General features: G+C 50.2%; 1 protein-coding gene across 11 annotated transcripts in view; it reads left to right on the plus strand.

The window, feature by feature from the left end:
* ATG9A (autophagy related 9A) overlaps positions 1-17977 on the plus strand; it is a 1030802-nt gene that overhangs the window by 254031 nt on the left and 758794 nt on the right. For all 11 annotated transcript variants that reach the window (XM_069616910.1, XM_069616912.1, XM_069616911.1 and 8 more), the window contains one exon: positions 17119-17280. In XM_069616910.1, the coding sequence (XP_069473011.1) occupies positions 17119-17280 (162 nt within the window). The remainder of the gene's footprint in view (positions 1-17118; positions 17281-17977) is intronic.

Raw genomic sequence — 17977 nt, forward strand, 5'->3', positions numbered from 1 at the left:
TTACATGCTCGCCTACACAACACGTATTCATGGAATCGAACGGGCTAAGGCATGCGCCAAAAAAGACGTGCCAATCCGGAAACACGTATGCCAGCAGGAAGCAGGTGTACGTCGACAGCATAAAAGTGCGCGCAAACAACAAACAAGCTCAGACGTGAGGAGGAGGAGGATTTCCACCTCACATCACCCACTCCGTGCTCCCAAGCACTCAGCCCCCTGGAGAAGGTCCTTAATGTACTGCACTTCTTGGCCACTGGATCATTTCAACGGACAAGTGCCATAGTGGGGAGGTGTCACAGGCCACGCTGCCTACGCCAGGTCTTGGACATCATCACTGCACACCCCTCAGTCCGCAGGCACATATACCTGCCCAGAACACCTGCGGAAAGGCAGGCTGCCGTCCAGGATTTCCACGGGGTGGCACAATTTCCAAAAGTGCTAGGTGCCATTGATTGCACCCATGTGGCTCTACGTTCCCCCAGGGCATCTGAGCACATCTATAGAAACCGCAAGCACTGGCATTCCATCAACGTCCAGGTAGTATGTAATGCCAAGGGAATCATCACCTCAGTATATGCCAACTATCCAGGGTCCACCCACGACAGTTTCATCTACAGAATGTCAACCCTAAACCGGGACCTAGAAACTGGGCAGCATGGCGACACATGGCTGCTTGGTAAGTATAAATGCCACTGCACATGCATGCATGTCAGATACTGAGTAATGTCACAACCCCACTAATGATACCCATCACCACCTCCCCAGGGGACAGTGCCTACCCTCTCAGCACCCACATGATGACGCCAATTCAGAACCCCACCACGCCACCCGAGGTAAGATACAACACAGCCCACATTGCAACCCGGGGCATAGTGGAGCGCACATTCGGAGTGCTCGAGTCACGCTTTTGCTCCCTTGACCGTTCTGGCGGGCAGCTGTTATACGCTCCCCCAGTAGTGTGCAGGATCAGGCAGCATGTGTCCTGCACAATGTTGCAACACGCCGGGGCCTGGCCGTGGACATGGTGGTGCCCCCCCCACATCCCCAACCACATGCACGCCCGTTGCGCATGGGAGGGGAAAGGGCACAGGGTGAGGCACCCCGTACGCAGCTGGTGGCTAATTGCTTCACCTAAAATCACACCCCTGTGGAGTGCACACAGCCCTGGCGCATACCATCTGACAATCAATGATGATGACTCAAGGGACAGTTAACTGTCACAACCATACCAGCCTGAGATTGTTCACCTGGAAGTGTTCCATTGTGTACATCCCTACCTACACAAACACCACCAATGCTGTGTCATCAAAATACACACTTTTATGCTGCTTCATTACCCCCTTGCAAAATACAACATGACAACAGTGCCATGTCACCCAACCCCTCCCCAGCCCCGCCACCCAACACACCATGGCATGGCATGTCATGCTATGTGAGAGCAAACATAGTAATCCCCAAAACATGACACAAGTGTCACAAAGTACAGTGTCCCTACTGGAAACTGGCCACACACAATATGCTCCCATTAATGTAGAACTAACAACACACATGACCAAATACTTACCAACAATACAATGCAGCTACACCACCCCAAACATAGCATAAACAATACAGTACTAAGTTAAAGTATTGGTAGTCTTACAACCTGATTATGCCAGCACATCGACCACTTCCAACTGTACAGTGTTGCTGCCACGCAAATCTGTCAGTGCACTGCTTACAACATGAACTCCATCTCCAAAGTAGATGGCCTTGTGAAGACATGAGGAATGACCCTGCAAATTAGGAGGGAGACATGGATGCACAAGCACACATCAATACACCATGCATTGTACAATACAACAACAATATGCACTAGGAATGTATACACAGTATTGACTACAGACTGCCCACACAGCTCATGGGAGTCCAACGTCACTGTGTAAGTCACTGTCACTTGGGCACACCCTTTGCAAGCGCATGGAAACGGGAAGCAGGAGGGGTGTGTGTCTCACGAACCCAAGCATCTAACCCCAACTCAGGACAAGCCTGCATGTGCCCAGCCGGAATACAGTGGATGCCCACGCAAGGCAACACACTGTAACAAAAAAACAAAAAACAAAAATGGCCATGTGGGGCCAAGGGGGGTGGGGGAGGCCACCCAGGAGGTCCGAGGACAGGGTCCGCTGCATTTCACTCACCTTTCCTGGGCACCTCCATCTTCAGCAGCGATCATCCGTATCCGCAGCCACTTCCCAGAGCCTAGAGAGAAAAAGACAAGAACACAAGGTGAGAGAAGGAAGGGAATAGGAAAAGCTCAGTTTCCTTCTAAGACTTACCTGTTGGGTCATTCCCATTTCATTTCGGGTCCTGCCGCTTCCTGGCATTCCGGACCCCGGCCCCTATGGGGAAAAAAGACAAAGACATTGAATGAGCGAATGCAAAGACATTACCCGAACGCTCATCCAGAACTTACCTGTCATTTACTGGAACTGCACGTTTCACTTCGGGTCGGCGCCATATCTCCGGCATTCCGAACCCCGGCCCCTAAGGGGAAAAAGACATTAGCGTTAGCGCTTGCTGCAATAAGACAATGAACATTATTATTAAGCTTGAACTTTTGAACTTGCTACAGAACTCTTACAGCACCTTACCTGAATAGTCAAGCTTATTTGAACTCCCATCAAACCTCAATCCAGTGAAGTAACTGGGTTTCAACGCGCCCCTGCATCAGAAGCAGGATGGAGAACTCATCCTTCCAGACCCTAAGGGGAATATTCCTGCGAGCCAGAGAAGCCTGAGTAGAGGGGCCCTACCTGTCCATCCTCAGAGTCCTGCGCTTCACCATTGAAGAAGCATCAGCACTCGAAGCCAGACCTGCGCCTCCGTGGGAATCAGGTGAGCGTGACAACTGCCTGAGGCTGCAGGACTGCATTCCCCCTCTGATCTGCTGGCCCAGGAACAGGATCAGATGTTGCAGAGTGTGACCCTGTATCCGTAACCACCAAAGGCGGACCTACCAACACTGACATCCTCATAGAGGGTTCTAACTCTGCTGCAGGTGGGTTGGGTTGGACAGAACAGAATCCCTGCCAGAAACACTTACCTGCGACGTCACATAGGTCTCATCATCCGAATCAACACCTGAATAGAGGTCTGGGGAGGTGCACCCAGAGCCACCCCTGGAGAGAATGGTCTGCAGCAAGAATGGGTTTTCGTGCCCGAGATCCCTCCTGGGTCTGCACCATCTCCTCAACTTCAACAGCATCAAGTGCGTCATCCCCTGCAAAAACATGAAAGACACAAAATGGAAACAGGCATTAGCACCATGGCACACAAATAGGCCTGACAAGCTACAGAACCAGTACATGATTGACACATGTCCCACATGACTATAACCCTCCCATGCATGCACTGTCACTGAGTTGGAAGGGGAGGCAAATGGCAGACACTGATGACACCAAGATGGAAGAGCAACACATAAGCTGCATGCTGGGTAGCAGTGCCATCACACATTGGCCTGTGAGTGGCATGTCCAATCCACATACATGACACATGCCATCACACAGATGGCATGTACCATAGGCATGTCACATATGTGACAATAGGGCCGTGAACTGCGTAGTAAAAGTGGGAGAATTGAAACAATCGGCCTGAATGAACACTGAAAAATATGGAACAATGTTGTTGCAAGATGCCACTTCAAGGGCAACTGCCGTAATGTTATGCAAAATGTCTACTGTGGGCAGAAGGGATACTGTAATACCCAAATCCAAGGCCGCAGAATGTTTTGGATGAAGCACATGGGTGACCCAAACCACTCAGGCACACACACCCTCACCTGGCACTCAATCAGAACCCGTCACACACACAACATACACATGGATCACACATACATGCATGTGCACTCACCGGACAATGCCTCGTAATCTGGCAGTCCTCCCACACCTTGGATCTGTTCCTCTGTGACGTAGGTCCCAGCAACAGACTCATGTACAGTGAGTTTGTTGTCCTCTTGTGGAGACCCACCCCCAGTCATCAGAGTAGCGGCATGATATGAGGCCAGCTTTTTCTTTGCCCTGCGTTTCAGGTCATTCCACCGCTTGTAGCAATCACCAGCTGTGCGCCTCACAAATCCAAGGGCACTTATGATGTCTGCGATGGTATGCCAGTGTGCCTGACGTTGAGCAGGTGTGGTCTTGCACCCTGCAGTAATCAACATTTCGCGGTCATGTGTGGACACATACTGCACAAGTGCATCACGTTCGGCCTCATTGAAGCTAGGCTTCCTTGACATGCCGGACTGCGTAGCCGTGTCTGGGGTATCAGCCTGTAGTGGACGAGCACTCTTTCTCTTTCTTTTGGAAGGTGGTGGGCATTGTGAGTGGCTTAAACCGCTCTGGTCACTAGGGGCAGGAGCACCGGTGGACTGGGTAGTAGGAGTGTGCGAATGCACGCTGACCATAGGACTTGGTGCAGGCATTGGCTTGAGTGTGATGTTGTCAGGGGGAACGTTAGTATGATGGACCGGGACCGACACTGTCTTGGCTGGGAGAGTTAGAGCTGGGGTTGGATGGAGCTGCAGCTGCCCCTGCAGCCTCCCCACCCTGCCTACTCGGGGCAGCAGATGACATAGCTGCCCCAGATCCACGTGGCCTGGTGACACCAACTTGCACCTCCACACATGGCCTAGACTTGCTGACCTGGAAGTCAGCCTGGGAGTCATCCTGTGCCAGGTCAGGTGCCACAATGGGCCGGTCCAACAAGGGCTAAGCTGGGATGGTGTCAGCCACGTTTCCCTCAACCATGGGGGGAGGGGGCATGGGTGTCCCTGATTGGTCCTCCACACATGGGGGGGCTAGAGGCACTCTGCAAATCCCCGCCACGTCCCCTACCGCGCCCACCTGTTGAAGCTCGGCCACCTTTGCCTCCCTTACTGCTTGCTCGCCTCCCAGCCATGGCACTGATGTTGTTGTGCGTATGGGAGTTGCAGTAAGCTATTGTCCTGGGCAATTGGGGGTCAAAGGGGTAGGGTACTAGATGGAATTCGTACCCTAGTGCACTAGCAAGGCTGTCCGTGCCCCCTGGGGGAAGATGACGGGTCACGCAATGCACAGGCACCCCAAAAACAGAAAATAACGTGCACGCAACCCCTCGTAGACCACGTGCGTGGAAAAATTAACCCGCACTACGCTGTGGCACCCAGAAACACAAAAATGCGTGTTACACGCAGCCTACAATGACCTCTGAAGGGGTACGCGACACACGTGGCAAGCACAGTTTGTAAATACGTGCGCGACTCACCGTCTGCCTGGAAAAAGAGCGTGAAAAAGACACGCGTGTGCGCGTTGGCAACACCCCCGCCAAAAGAAGAATTGTACGCTATATGAGGATACAGGACAAAAGAAGAAGTGAACGCTGTTTGAGGAAACGGGCCCAACAGAAAATAAGAAAAAAGCTGTCAGAGGTAACGGGGAGTACGAACTAGAAACACTGAAGTAAATCGCGTGTGAACCGACAAGAAGTACAGAATTCACCCACTCGCTCTCCACGAAAAGCACGTACAAGGAAATGACGTACTACACGTACCTTTTAAACCGGCCCACACGTCCAACGTCACTTCCGCGTGTACGCGCTTGGGCCCTTTCCTCCAATTACACGAGCTGACACTCGGACGTGAAGTTTTTGGACGTGCACGATGAACATGCACCCGTGTTCAGGGAAACGTCCGCGCACGTCACGTCACAGACGCGCTTACGCTCTAAGGGCCTTTCCTCGAATTACACGCCAACGTGCAATTTTTTCACGTGCCAAATCACTCCGTATCAAGCTGGCCATGCGAAAACACACGAAGACCACACTCCTGCCTTGAAGGCCATTTTCCTGCCCCCAAGAGCCCCGAGCACGCTGCCATCTGCTGCTGCCTGCCTGCTGCCCACATGCCCTGCTATTTGCTGCCTGCACATCAGCCAAGGGTGCAGTTGCTGTGACCACCCCTGCTGGAACTGAAGACTCCCGACTGGGATACCATCGCTCCACAGCCCAGCCCCAGGACCCAGTTGCCCACCCACACCTGCCTCTGGGGTTGCCATGTCAGGCACACCACCATCTGGCACCACTGGCAACCCCCAGCCAGAGAGGCAGAGGGCCACCAGCTTCACTGTCACCGAAGTTGGTGTCCTGGTGGAGCAAGTCCTGGGGCAGTATGATGCCCTCTTCGGAAGTTTGCGCGACGACAAGGAAGGACGGACCAGGATCTGGATGGACATCATGACTGCCATCAACGCGGAGGGGGTGGCAGTCTGCAAATTCCAACATGTCAAGAAGCGCTGGGAGGACTTCAGGTCCAGGACCCGCAACAAGGCCCGGCACCTCTTGAAGCCAGCGGATGGTAAGGAGCGCCGGGGCCACCTGTCGGAACATCAAATGACGGTCCTGGAACGCATATCCCCAGCGCTCCACATCAAGGTCCTTGAGAGGCAGACCGTCTGGAGTCGAGCGGTAAGTGTACATGCATAATGATTGTAAGCTGTGCGTGTGGTGGTGTGCCAGTAGTGTGCAGGTTGCACATGTGGTTTTGTAGGGCCATGTATGGATGTGTATGTACAGGGCCATGAGGATAACACATGCGAGTCCTCTCGTGTGAGACACATGGTGCATGTGTGTGTAAGCTTGCATGCCAAATGCAGATGTGTGAGCACACATGTTTGAATGACTGTGTATGTAAGTTGGCATGGTTGTGGTGTCACACATGGATGTCGGTTCCAGCTGCATGTATCTGCACCGTGTACATGTGCATATGTGTGTATTTCACAAGGGTGCAACAGTGATGCAACATGGATGCTTGGGACACTGATATGTAGGAGACTGATTGCCAGATGTGACATGGATGCCAATCTCATCACTGCGACAGTTGGTGCAGGTGTACACATGCATGTAAGTGTGGTGGCGTGTGTGCATGTCTAGTGCACTCCCTGTGTTTCATGTGATGTCTGGCTCACCTTTGGCTGCTCATGCTGTTGTTTGTCTATGGATGGTGCTGGCTGTTGCCATATGGCTGTGGAAGTGCTTGTGTGTGAGTTGACATGCCATGTGTTTTGTGGATTGTGACGCCATGTCTGAAGTTTGACACTGCCACTCAGGTGCAACTGTCATGTGTGTATGAGTCCATTGTACAGTGCCCTGATGCCTGTGTCCTATCTCTCCCTGTCTGCAGCGTCGACTGATGAAGAGGGCGGAGAGGATGCTGTGGAGCACAGCGGCGGGGATCACACCACCAGCCGGAGACGCAAGGCACGGCTCCCCTCCCAGGTTGTCATCTTGTCGGAGAGTGAGGAGTCCGGTGCCGCGTCCCAGGCCGCAGCTGCCGAGGGAAGGTCCAAGAGGTGGAGGTCGGAGTTGGACTTCTTGGCAGCAGAAGGGGCAGCTGAGACCCCACAGGGTGCGACGGAGGCAGATGGCACGGAGTCATCCAGGTTGGTGGGGGGTTTGGTGGAGGAGGAGGCCGTGCAAGGGACAGACACGGGGTCTGGAGGTGGGGATTCCACTGGTGCTGGTGGTGCAGTGCAGGGACAGGAGGCAGCACAGGCCGCCGCGGAGGTGCCTGTGTGTAATCCTGTCCCCGATCCTGTGACTGCATCATCCCGCACCAGCAGGGATGCCTACGTCCAGACCCGTTTTCAGGGAGGGGGGGGGGATCAACAACTGGCCTTCCTCTCCCTGCGGACGTGGCTATCCGGGACCGGGTTGAGCCTGTCCTGGGTGGGGTGGCGTTGCGTCAACGGGTCATGCAAGGTGACCTGCAGTCTTTTCATGGGGAGACTGCACGTCATCTCGAATGGCTTGTTGACCACGTCAGCCTACTGGGACAGGTCACCCAGGCCGGATTCCTCCGTTTGCTGAACCTTGCTTCGACCCCCTCCTCACCTGAACCCCCTATGCGCCAGTCGTCCTCCGTGCCATCTTCCCACCCATGTATCACCTGGGTACCCTGTGAAGCTGCCTCTGACTGTGCGGCCAGGCTGGTGGAGGACACATCCCTGCCACAGTTGGGAGTCGGACATCCAGCAGGGGTGGCCACCTCAACAACTGCACCCCAGCCGGAGGAGGATGTGCAGGCAGCAGGAGCCAGGGCACGGGCACGGGCACGGGCACAGGCACAGCAGCAGCAACAAGGTGGGAGCCATGATGGCTCGGGGCCTTCGACATCGGAGGGGCAGGCATCGGCCAGAGGGCAGGAGGACCCAGGAATGGGAGTGTCTTCCGTGTGGCAGCAGTTAGGCCATGCTATAGATGCGGAGCGGCAGCGGGCAGAAGAGGCACGGCTCACGATGGTCAGGACGGAGAACTCCATGTGGAGGGCCCTGAGGCGGGCCGAGTGCCTCGAGGGAATTCGCAGGGAGTTGGAGGAGAACATGTCGTCGTCCCTGCGAACTCTCGGGGCCATGGAAGAGGACCGCCTCCAGGACATTGAGCAGGAGTTCGATGATGCCCTGGCCCGGGACATCCAGAAGTGAGCCGTCGGACTAGCCCGCTGCCCTTGTAAATAGTTTTTAGAGTTCGGTTTCCTTTTTGTTTTCTTTTTATTTGTGGTCAATGGACAATGCCCCACAAATCTGTATATAGTTAGATTGTTAGGTAATTTTATTAGGTAGGTTTCATTTCTTTGGTTGGGATCATGGACCCTTTACATCCTTGGACAATGGATTGTAAATAGTTGGAGTATGGATTGGTTTCTCTTATTTTTTTGGATTATGAACATGAAGCAATGGACATTATTTTTTACATTTCCTTTGGATTTGCGTTGTTGGAGGGTGACTTTGGACTGTTTTTCTTTCAAAGTTTTATGGATTGCTTATCATTTTCATTCAATCTTTTTCACATGCTTTTCATTTCATGTTTCATATTTTGGTATGCTTTCATTTCATTTTTTGTTTACTGTACATAATACATTTACATTTTTCAGTTCCATGTGTGGGATTCGCTCATTGGGTTGATGCATGTGGAAATGTGGGTTTACACAAGCAATGCCAACCAGTGTATGTGTGTGACGGACATGTGTTGATGTACATAGTTGACTTTTGGTTTGTGTCATGAGATCGGCATTTCACTGCTGGGGGGTGGGGGTGCTGGCAGACATAAGTGGGGGCCTGCTGGCAGGTGCCCCTGACTGCTGGGGGTGGGGGTGCAGGGGGACATGTGTGGAACATGAGTGGGGGCCTGCTGGCAGGTGCCCCTCACTTCTGGGGGGTGGGGGTGCTGGCAGACATGAGTGGGGGCCTGCTGGCAGGTGCCCCTGACTGCTGGGGGGTGGGGGTGCAGGGGTACATGTGTGGGACATGAGTGGGGGCCTGCTGGCAGGTGCCCCTCACTGCTGGGGGGTGGGGGTGCTGGGGGACATGAGTGGGGGCCTGCTGGCAGGTGACCCGCACTGCTGGGGGTGGGGGGGTGCTGGGGTACATGTGTGGGCCTGCTGGCTGGTGCCCCTCACTGCTGGAGGGTAGCGGTGCTGGCAGACATGAGTGGGGGCCTGCTGGCAGGTGCCCCTGACTGCTGACTGCTGGGGGGTGGGGGTGCAGGGGACATGTGTGGGACATGAGTGGGGGCCTGCTGGCAGGTGCCTTTCACTGCTGGGGGGTGGAGGTGCTGGGGGACGTGTGTGGGACATGAGTGGGGGCCTGCTGGCATGTGCCCCTCACTGCTGGGGGGTGGGGGTGTTGGGAGACATGAGTGGGGGCCTGCTGGCAGGTGCCCCTCACTGATGGGAGGTGGGGGTGCTGGGAGACATGAGTTGGTGATCATATTGCAACGTGACATGTGGCTTGGCGGCATGCCCATGGTGGATGGCCTGCCTGCGGGACATGACCAGGGGTGCAGGGTAGTCCCCTGTGGTGTGGTCTGCCTGCAGGGGCCGTGGAGGGGGTAGAGGGGACACCTGGGAGGACCCACACTGCCAATTCACGTGTAGGACTCCCCGCGCACCCCCGAAATACCCCGTTTTGACAGCAAAATCGCGTGTGAAACTTCCTGCGCACCCCAGTAATACACGTACCCAGGCCACTCGCGTGTGAAACTTCCCGCGCACCCCTGATATACACGTACCCAGGCCAATCGCGTGTGAAAATTCCCGCGCACCCCTGAAATACACGTACCCAGCCTTTTTGCGTGTGAAACTTCCCGCGCACCCCTGAAATACACGTACCTAGGCCAATCGCGTGTGAAACATCATGCGCACCCCTGAAATACACGTACCCAGGCCATTCGCATGTGAAACTTCACGCGCACCCCTGAAATACACGTACCCCACTCGCACAGGGCCTATCGCGTGTGAAACGTCCCGCGCACTACTGAAATACACGTACCCAGGCCAATCGCGTGTGAAACTTCACGCGCACCCCAGTAATACACCTACCCCGCTCGCACAGGCCCTTTCGCGTGTGAAACTTCCCGCGAACCCCAGTTATACACGTACCCCGCTCGCACAGGCCTTTCGCGTGCTTCCCGCGAACACCAGTAATACACGTTCCCCGCTTGCCGTTTGCTGTTTGGCAGCCCTGTAAACTGGTCCAGGGTTAGCGCAGCCCTTTGCGCTGGTTTGGGGATTTTGATGGCTTTTCCTTGGGCGAGGGCGCTCTTGGGGGCGTAACTGGAGCTGCTGCAGGGTTGCTGCGCCACGGCTGTTTTTGGAGGCTAAAATCCATGAATACGCTGTGCGCGGAAATCGATTTTAGCGCACGCGGCTGGCGCAGACATTCGCACGCGAAAACTGTGCGCCAGCCGCGTGCGCCACTTTTGTGCGAAATTCTATGAATTACCCTGTAAATCTCCCTCTGCCATAACTGCTCACACCAGAGTCCTTATAAGTGATTAAGTTCACACTATAAGAAAAATTTAGCCCTAACAATGGAGTGGGTTGAATGATTTTAGGGACAAAATCCTCTTGCTCCTGTTAGTGCCCCCCAACGCTGTGACCTACAATTGCATTATTCAATGCATTCGCCCTCAGACAGTACCATATCAATAAAGTTGACAAGCAGAAAAATAGTCTCACCAGCCATTCAGTGCACCAGAGATTTGTGTTTAACGGGGGAGGGAACTGGACTGCAGCAGATCCTTCCTTCATTCATTTCCTTTCCTGCTCCCAGTCACTGAAGTTGCTTGGTTGTGCTATTCAGAATTGTGCCCCAGAGGAGGTAAACTCTTTTCTATGCCCTGTTATATGATATGTTATTTAATCTAGACTAGCATGCCTTCTTCCTTTTTCACGGTTTCTAGGCGCTTCAGGATCTGCAAGAGGTAGGCTAGGGAACTAATTCAGTAGCGGGGAGCAGGACGAGATTGCTTTGTTATAATGTTAATGTGTGCAGATCTGAAAAGATCTGGGGTGTACGGTTTTTAGATGTTTTGTGAGTTAAAGTGCACTGTGGGTTGTTGAGGTAATTGTGTGGTTGTCAGTCATACTTGTGATACCATGCCTCCCTTACAGTCTGACTTGAAAGTAAACAACTCACATAATAAATTAACCTAACCAGCTTATTATACATTTTCACAAATACAGTGTTTTTGCACATCCTGAATGTAAGACTTCAACTATTTGGGTGCAAAGTAATTTAAGCCTAAAGAAATCATGAGTGTTGCATCTCTGTAATTTCAACAAAGACAGCAAATCAAATGTGCTATGGGCACATGTGTATAATCATTGTGTTTCACAAATATGCAGACCTACGTTGTAATATATGCCAGTTAAATGGGTGAAGTAGACCACTGGGTTAATGTGCCTTCTACAGAAAACAGCGTGCAACTTGCCTGTCGTAGACCCATGCCAGCTCAGTGTTAAATACTTACTAGATTCATTTATTTATATTTCTTTGTGTTATAGTTATGAAACGTTTCAAACATATCCAAAATACATCACAATGAAACAATTACATTGCATATTAAAATAATTATTAAAATGAAAAAATAAAAAATTTAAATAAAAAAAAGGTACAGCTACACAGAACATGTACAGTCATCAATTACCATAGTGTTCCAAATACATTAACACAATCACAGATTATTTATTTTATTTATTTGCATTTATAAAGCGCACAACAGCGCTCGGGCATCGCAGCGCTGTTACAGAAAGCTTACTTAGTTACATAGGTGCTTGCGAAAACCTACATACATACATGTTGCCTAACCCCATGTTGCAGGTGGCGGCTTAGTTACATAAGTGCTTGCAAAGACAGTTTGCCTAACCCCATATTGCCATGATATTTTCCTTTTTCTGGGGGAGCCAGAGATTATGGGGTTAGCCCGTGGTGGGCTCCTAGAGCCAGGTCTGACCCCTAGGCTCAGCCCTACCCATGAAATCCCTGGCTCCCCCAAATCTAGGTCAGTCATAGTTCTGTGCTCCTGCATTCAAGCTGCTTGCTTCAAAAACTGCTGCTTGCAGAACACTCCAGCAAAAGCTAGAATACACATTTCGTAACGTCCCAAAAGTCATGCATCTAATAGAACCTTAATTTCCAGCTTTCATACATTTCCATGCTGTCGAATATTCGGTCGACATGGTAGGGATCGTCGGTACATTAAAATAGTGTTGTATGAAGTCTTTGCACATACGTACGAAGACTGGTGGAAGCAGCTTCCCGGTCAAAGCTGCCCAGTACTGGAACTCCCTCCCTCCGCCCTTGAGGGAAGACCTACCCTACCTACGCTTTAGGTCCAACCTCATCCAGTGGATCAAGGAAAACAACCTCTGACCCCTCAGTACACATAGATTATAATTCCTGTCCCGTCTGTACCTTCTGTTATATACTGTCCACGGTGCTTTTTGCCATAGTGTGTAACCTGCCTGTCTTAATCCTGTATTATGTACATACTGCCTGTCTACAACTCATTGTATAAATGTATGATCTTGTACAGCAATGTAACCAAAGCTGAACAACCCTCTTGATGCCTATTGCGCCCTGATACCCTCGGGTCTGGCGCACACTACAAATATTAAAACAAACAAACCGTGTCAACCAGATTCCAAGATGGCCGCCGATAGGAGAGCACTGTATCTATGCTCTCCCAAACCTCGGGACCAAAAAGAATGAATTGCTGAACCGAAAACATCCTCCCCAGGCATTTCGGAAAGTAGAGATACAGCACCAACGTGGTACGCCGCTTGAAATCGACACAGCCCTGTGGCAGTTGGCCAGCGTAGGAGGGTGCCTGAGCGAAGACAAGTCATCCAGAGACCCCGAAGTGCGGAGCTATACGGCGGCCCAGAAGCCGGCAGGAAAGCGGCAAAGAGACTGCAAAAGTGTAAACGTGCAAACAACGCCTGTGCGGGCAGAAGAAAAGAGCGAGTCCTCCAACGTGTACTCTCCCCCGGACCAGCTCAGCCGGTGAAGACCTTGCGGCAAGCAGAGGAAAGGGAAAAGATCCAGCAAGCAAAAGACACGCCGCGAGGGAGGAACCACGACAGACTGAGTCCAATCAGGGGGACAAGGCCCACTGGGCCTGCTTCAGGAGCCCGGACAGGAGCAGAGAACATCCTGGTGGAGTGAGCGGCCCGGACCCACGGAGCGACGCAAGCTGGGCATGCAAACCAATAGAGGCCTGGGCCAGACCAGGCCCCCACGAATACTGTGCCTCACAGTTGGAGGCACTCACTGGCAGTAATGGTCTTCTATGTGGGTCCGGCCCCGCATTAGGAAAACAGCAGGAGAGGGAGAACCGTACTGCAAAGGGCACCACCTAATGAAAGAGTCTAAGAGGTACACATACCCAAGCTAAAACCTGATACGCATCGCGGCCAGAATCGCTTACGTCTTATTATTTCTATTTTCGCCACATGTCTACAATAATAGAGAAGATACGTCCTCTACATTGCTGGGCACAGTGTTGTCACATGTCTAATCGCTTCCACTTGATCAGGCTCCAGGCACAGCCTACATGTACGATTACACTTCAAAATACCGAGCCATCCACCAGTATTGGCCAGGACCTTCAACTTAAAATCTTAGCAGCATGAACAGTCTTCGCATTAGAAAGATACGGACATAGTGTTGTGGTTTCTTAAATATAAAGGTAATTTGTGCAAAGGTAGAAAGAGAGCACATTTTAGCTACTTTTTCCTGACCAATGCTCCAATCCCATGTTTCTGCCCTATTGCAGAACAGTTTTAACAGAGCACCAGTACCATAATCCCAATCAGGTTTCCACCCAATAAGGAAAAATAAATCCTCATTTACCCTTTCCAAAGATTTCAATACAGTGCACTTACGGGTCATCAGGGCAGTTTTAACTATCCCCAATAAAGATCCTTCAGCTGGGCTCATTATCTTAATATACAGATTACCACGATTGATCTTAATCAGGGTCACCAGAGAGATCAGACCCAATTCTTATCGCACAGCCGCGATAGGAGTTGCGCTCGTTAAACTCAAAACATTTGTCCACACCACACCTTCAACTCTCTTTGCCCAGGCCCAGTGATCTTTATATGAAGTTTCTAGGGCAAAGAGAATAGTAGAGATAAGCTTTTGTCTATAAACCCGTAGAACACCTATGAGGCTGTACCCGCCTGTACATCTGGAGAATTGCCTAATCGCCATCGGTACAGCCACAGGACTCGGATCTCATAGCCCAGATAGCATTAATTGGATACTCTTCCGCTAATGCCTTCCCTACAATGGATTTGATGGCGGCTTGCACATTTCTTGCTAAATACCACAAATTGCGTTTTTCGCATGTGCCCAACGAGTCCATTGTTTTCTGCATATGTTAATAAAACAAGCAGAGAGTGGGGTAATATCAGTACATGTTGTCAGTGCCATGTGATTTTGCTGCCTTAACTCTGGGCTAAACTATAAGTTAGCTTGTCATTACTTAGAAGTTCCAGCCTTGATCATTGGGACTAAAAAAGCATCTGTGACCGACCAGGTAATCAAGCTCCATCTGTCTCTTTATTTTTCAATGAGACTGTCCCATTTAAGACATGAAAAAGTACCGCACACACACACACTCACTGGCTTCCCCACCCAGGCTTTGAGCATATCTGGCTTTACCAGGCCACAGACCATGCCTACTTTCTTTGTGATGGATTGATGCGTGCTGCCCTACAGTAAAACAATTCAAACAACCAGTGTCTTAACCAGCTGAACTACTTTACTGAGCTTCTTGACGCTATTTATAATGGTTATAGTGATCTAAAAGCATTCACATCAGATTACTCTCTAGCGAGGGAACCCCTATTTAATGTTGGAGGAGGGAGAAATGGTGTGAGGGGTAAGAAGTGGGCCAGAAACATTGCTAGATGTTTGGTAACTTTGCGACCGTGTTGGAGGAGTAATTTAGAAGCATCACTTTCACAAACTGCTTTTGCCATCTACAATGACAGATGTTCTGGCGCTGCTGCCAACTGCGGATGACATACTCTCTGGCTATCAATTCCAACTCACAAATAGTTCAGGATCCAGTAAAACTGCTCAGTGAAACAGGTAATGGTACACAACTGCAGATTTTTGGGACATGCATGCACAAAGCAGTTGGTAAAAACCTATTTTAAAACCTTTGCTTTGTCTACTCATTAAAGTTGAATATACTGTTATGGTTTATGTTTTATTGCTTTTAAAATGCGAGGCCTTTATAATTAACTGGGTAGAATATGGAAAGTGTTTTATACTTGCCGCGTCCCTGGCAAGCAAAAGGAAAGTGCTAGGAGGCACGGCACTGTCTACAGTGAGCAGCAGCTGGGGACACAACAAAGATGTGCACTTTTTTACGATCACAATCCAGTGCTCCATTTCTGTTTTACCAGCTCACCTGGCTGATCAGTACAGCTCAGCTTCCTAGTCCTGTTTTGTTTACGTCATACAAGGTTGAAATTTTTTAAAGCATCTATTTTGTGCGGTGTCATAGCTGCTACCTTTACCAAACCTGCCTTTTTTTGCAAATGCATATTCAAGAATGTGTTGTCAATTATTCAAAAATTCTGAATTAATGGGTGTGCCTAGGATGGTCTCACTTTACGCTACTATGCAGAGGGGGCACATGGAAAGCTGCTTACTGCAAAGTAGATCAATGTTTCATGCATCTGCTGTAGATCCGGCAGGAAGTTTCCAGCCTGTATGAAACTGCCTGCAACAATTAAAAGGCTGCACCATTTTTATTAGGATCCTTAACAGTAATGGGTATACAAGGAGCGGGACACCCTGAAAATAAGGCTCATCTGAGAGCTAAGTGTACAATCTTTTTGGAATGGGTATGCTATACTGGTGAGTTGCATAAGGTGTGCATATGATGGGAACGGTTTATAGTCATAATGTCGAAAAAAAAATGTCGACAGACAAAAATGTCGAAAAAAAATGTCGAAAATAATAATGTCGACATCCTATACTTATAATGTAACATTTTTTTTTTTTGACATTATGACTATAAACCCTTAAAACTATCAACACCTCACCCAACACCCCCCAACCACCCTTTCACCCCTCATACTCAACACATCAATTATTTATTTATTTATTTATTCAATAAATAAATAACCTAAAAAAGGATCATTTACTATGGGGGGGGTCCCCCCCAATCCCCCCCTCACCCAACACCCCCCTGCCACCCCCCCAACCACCCTTTCACCCCTCATACTCAACACATACCAATTATTTATTTATTTATTCAATAATTAAATAAATAAAAATTGTATTTACTATGGGGGGGTCCCCCCCAACCCCCCCTCACCCAACACCCCCCTGCCACCCCCCACCCACCCCTCATACTCAACACATCATATATATATATATATTTATTTATTCATACACTAAATTAAATGTCGAAAAAATATCGAAAAATGTCGACATTTTTGTTTGTCGACATTATTGTTTTTCGACATTAATTTGTCGACATTTTGACTGTCGACATTATTGATGTCGACATTATGACTGCACACCGATGGGAACAACTGTCAAATGCCTATGCAAACGTCAGAACTATTGGCATTGCAAAGGCTTGTTTGACTGGCTATGCATGGCATTGAGTCCACGGGGTCTAGCAGCAGGTTGAGGTAACTCAATTCCTTATTGATCCCCGACTCTACTTTAATCGCATCGCTGCTGCAGTTTGGGGAGTTTCACCCTCGCCCCTTCTCTCCTTTTCTTTTTTCAGACAGTTCATTTTTGTGGTCGCCTTCACAACTTTCCTCGTCAGCTGCGTGGACTACGACATCCTCTTTGCCAACAAGCAGTTAAACCACAGCCAACACGCGAATGAGCACACCAAGGTGACCCTCCCAGATGCCTTCCTGCCCCCCACTGTGTGCAGCACCAGGTAACCATGCCTTTCTTTCATGTTTGTGAAGTCAATTAATAATGAGTGAGTTTGTTTTTTTCTGGAAGCCTGTACAGAACATGGGGTATGTACAGATGGTGCTTGCTATGTGTCACAAAATTGCTGCATGCAAAGCACACATTACCAAACAACATAACAATTAAACTCCAGCTCAACTGAAGCCACTATTTACTTACACCTGCTTTCTCCTCAACTGCCACTCTCCACCTGCACACACACTTGAAACCAATGAACTCATTAGCACACACTCCACGGACAGGCTCTTTCTAACAGAAACTTGGCTGAAACCCTACCACACTTCTTTCATCCTTCACATACTCCCATTCGCCTCCCCTCCCCGCACTATCGAAACCACCACAGAGCTTGCCCTCACAATACAGGTTGTTGCATTGCCTTCATATACAAAGACTCACTCCCACTTGGAAACCCCACCAATGTATTGTTTAAAGCACAGGCCTAGCTCGAGAGCAGCATAGCGCTGTACAGAGTATGGGTAGCCAGCATTTGCGCTGGCATCTTTTAATAGTAGCGGAGTACTGTGAGGTCTGTGTGTCGGTATGAGCGTCCATTGGAATTAGGTGTTGTTGAAAGAGCCATACACATTATTTGAAGTCCTCTCGCTCAGTTTCTCCATTCCATCCCACCCACGCCCCACATTCATCCATCTCATTTACCC

This window comes from Ambystoma mexicanum, chromosome 9 (assembly GCF_040938575.1).
Source record: "Ambystoma mexicanum isolate Mex_15411 chromosome 9, UKY_AmexF1_1, whole genome shotgun sequence".
In the NCBI taxonomy this organism is placed as follows: domain Eukaryota; kingdom Metazoa; phylum Chordata; class Amphibia; order Caudata; family Ambystomatidae; genus Ambystoma; species Ambystoma mexicanum.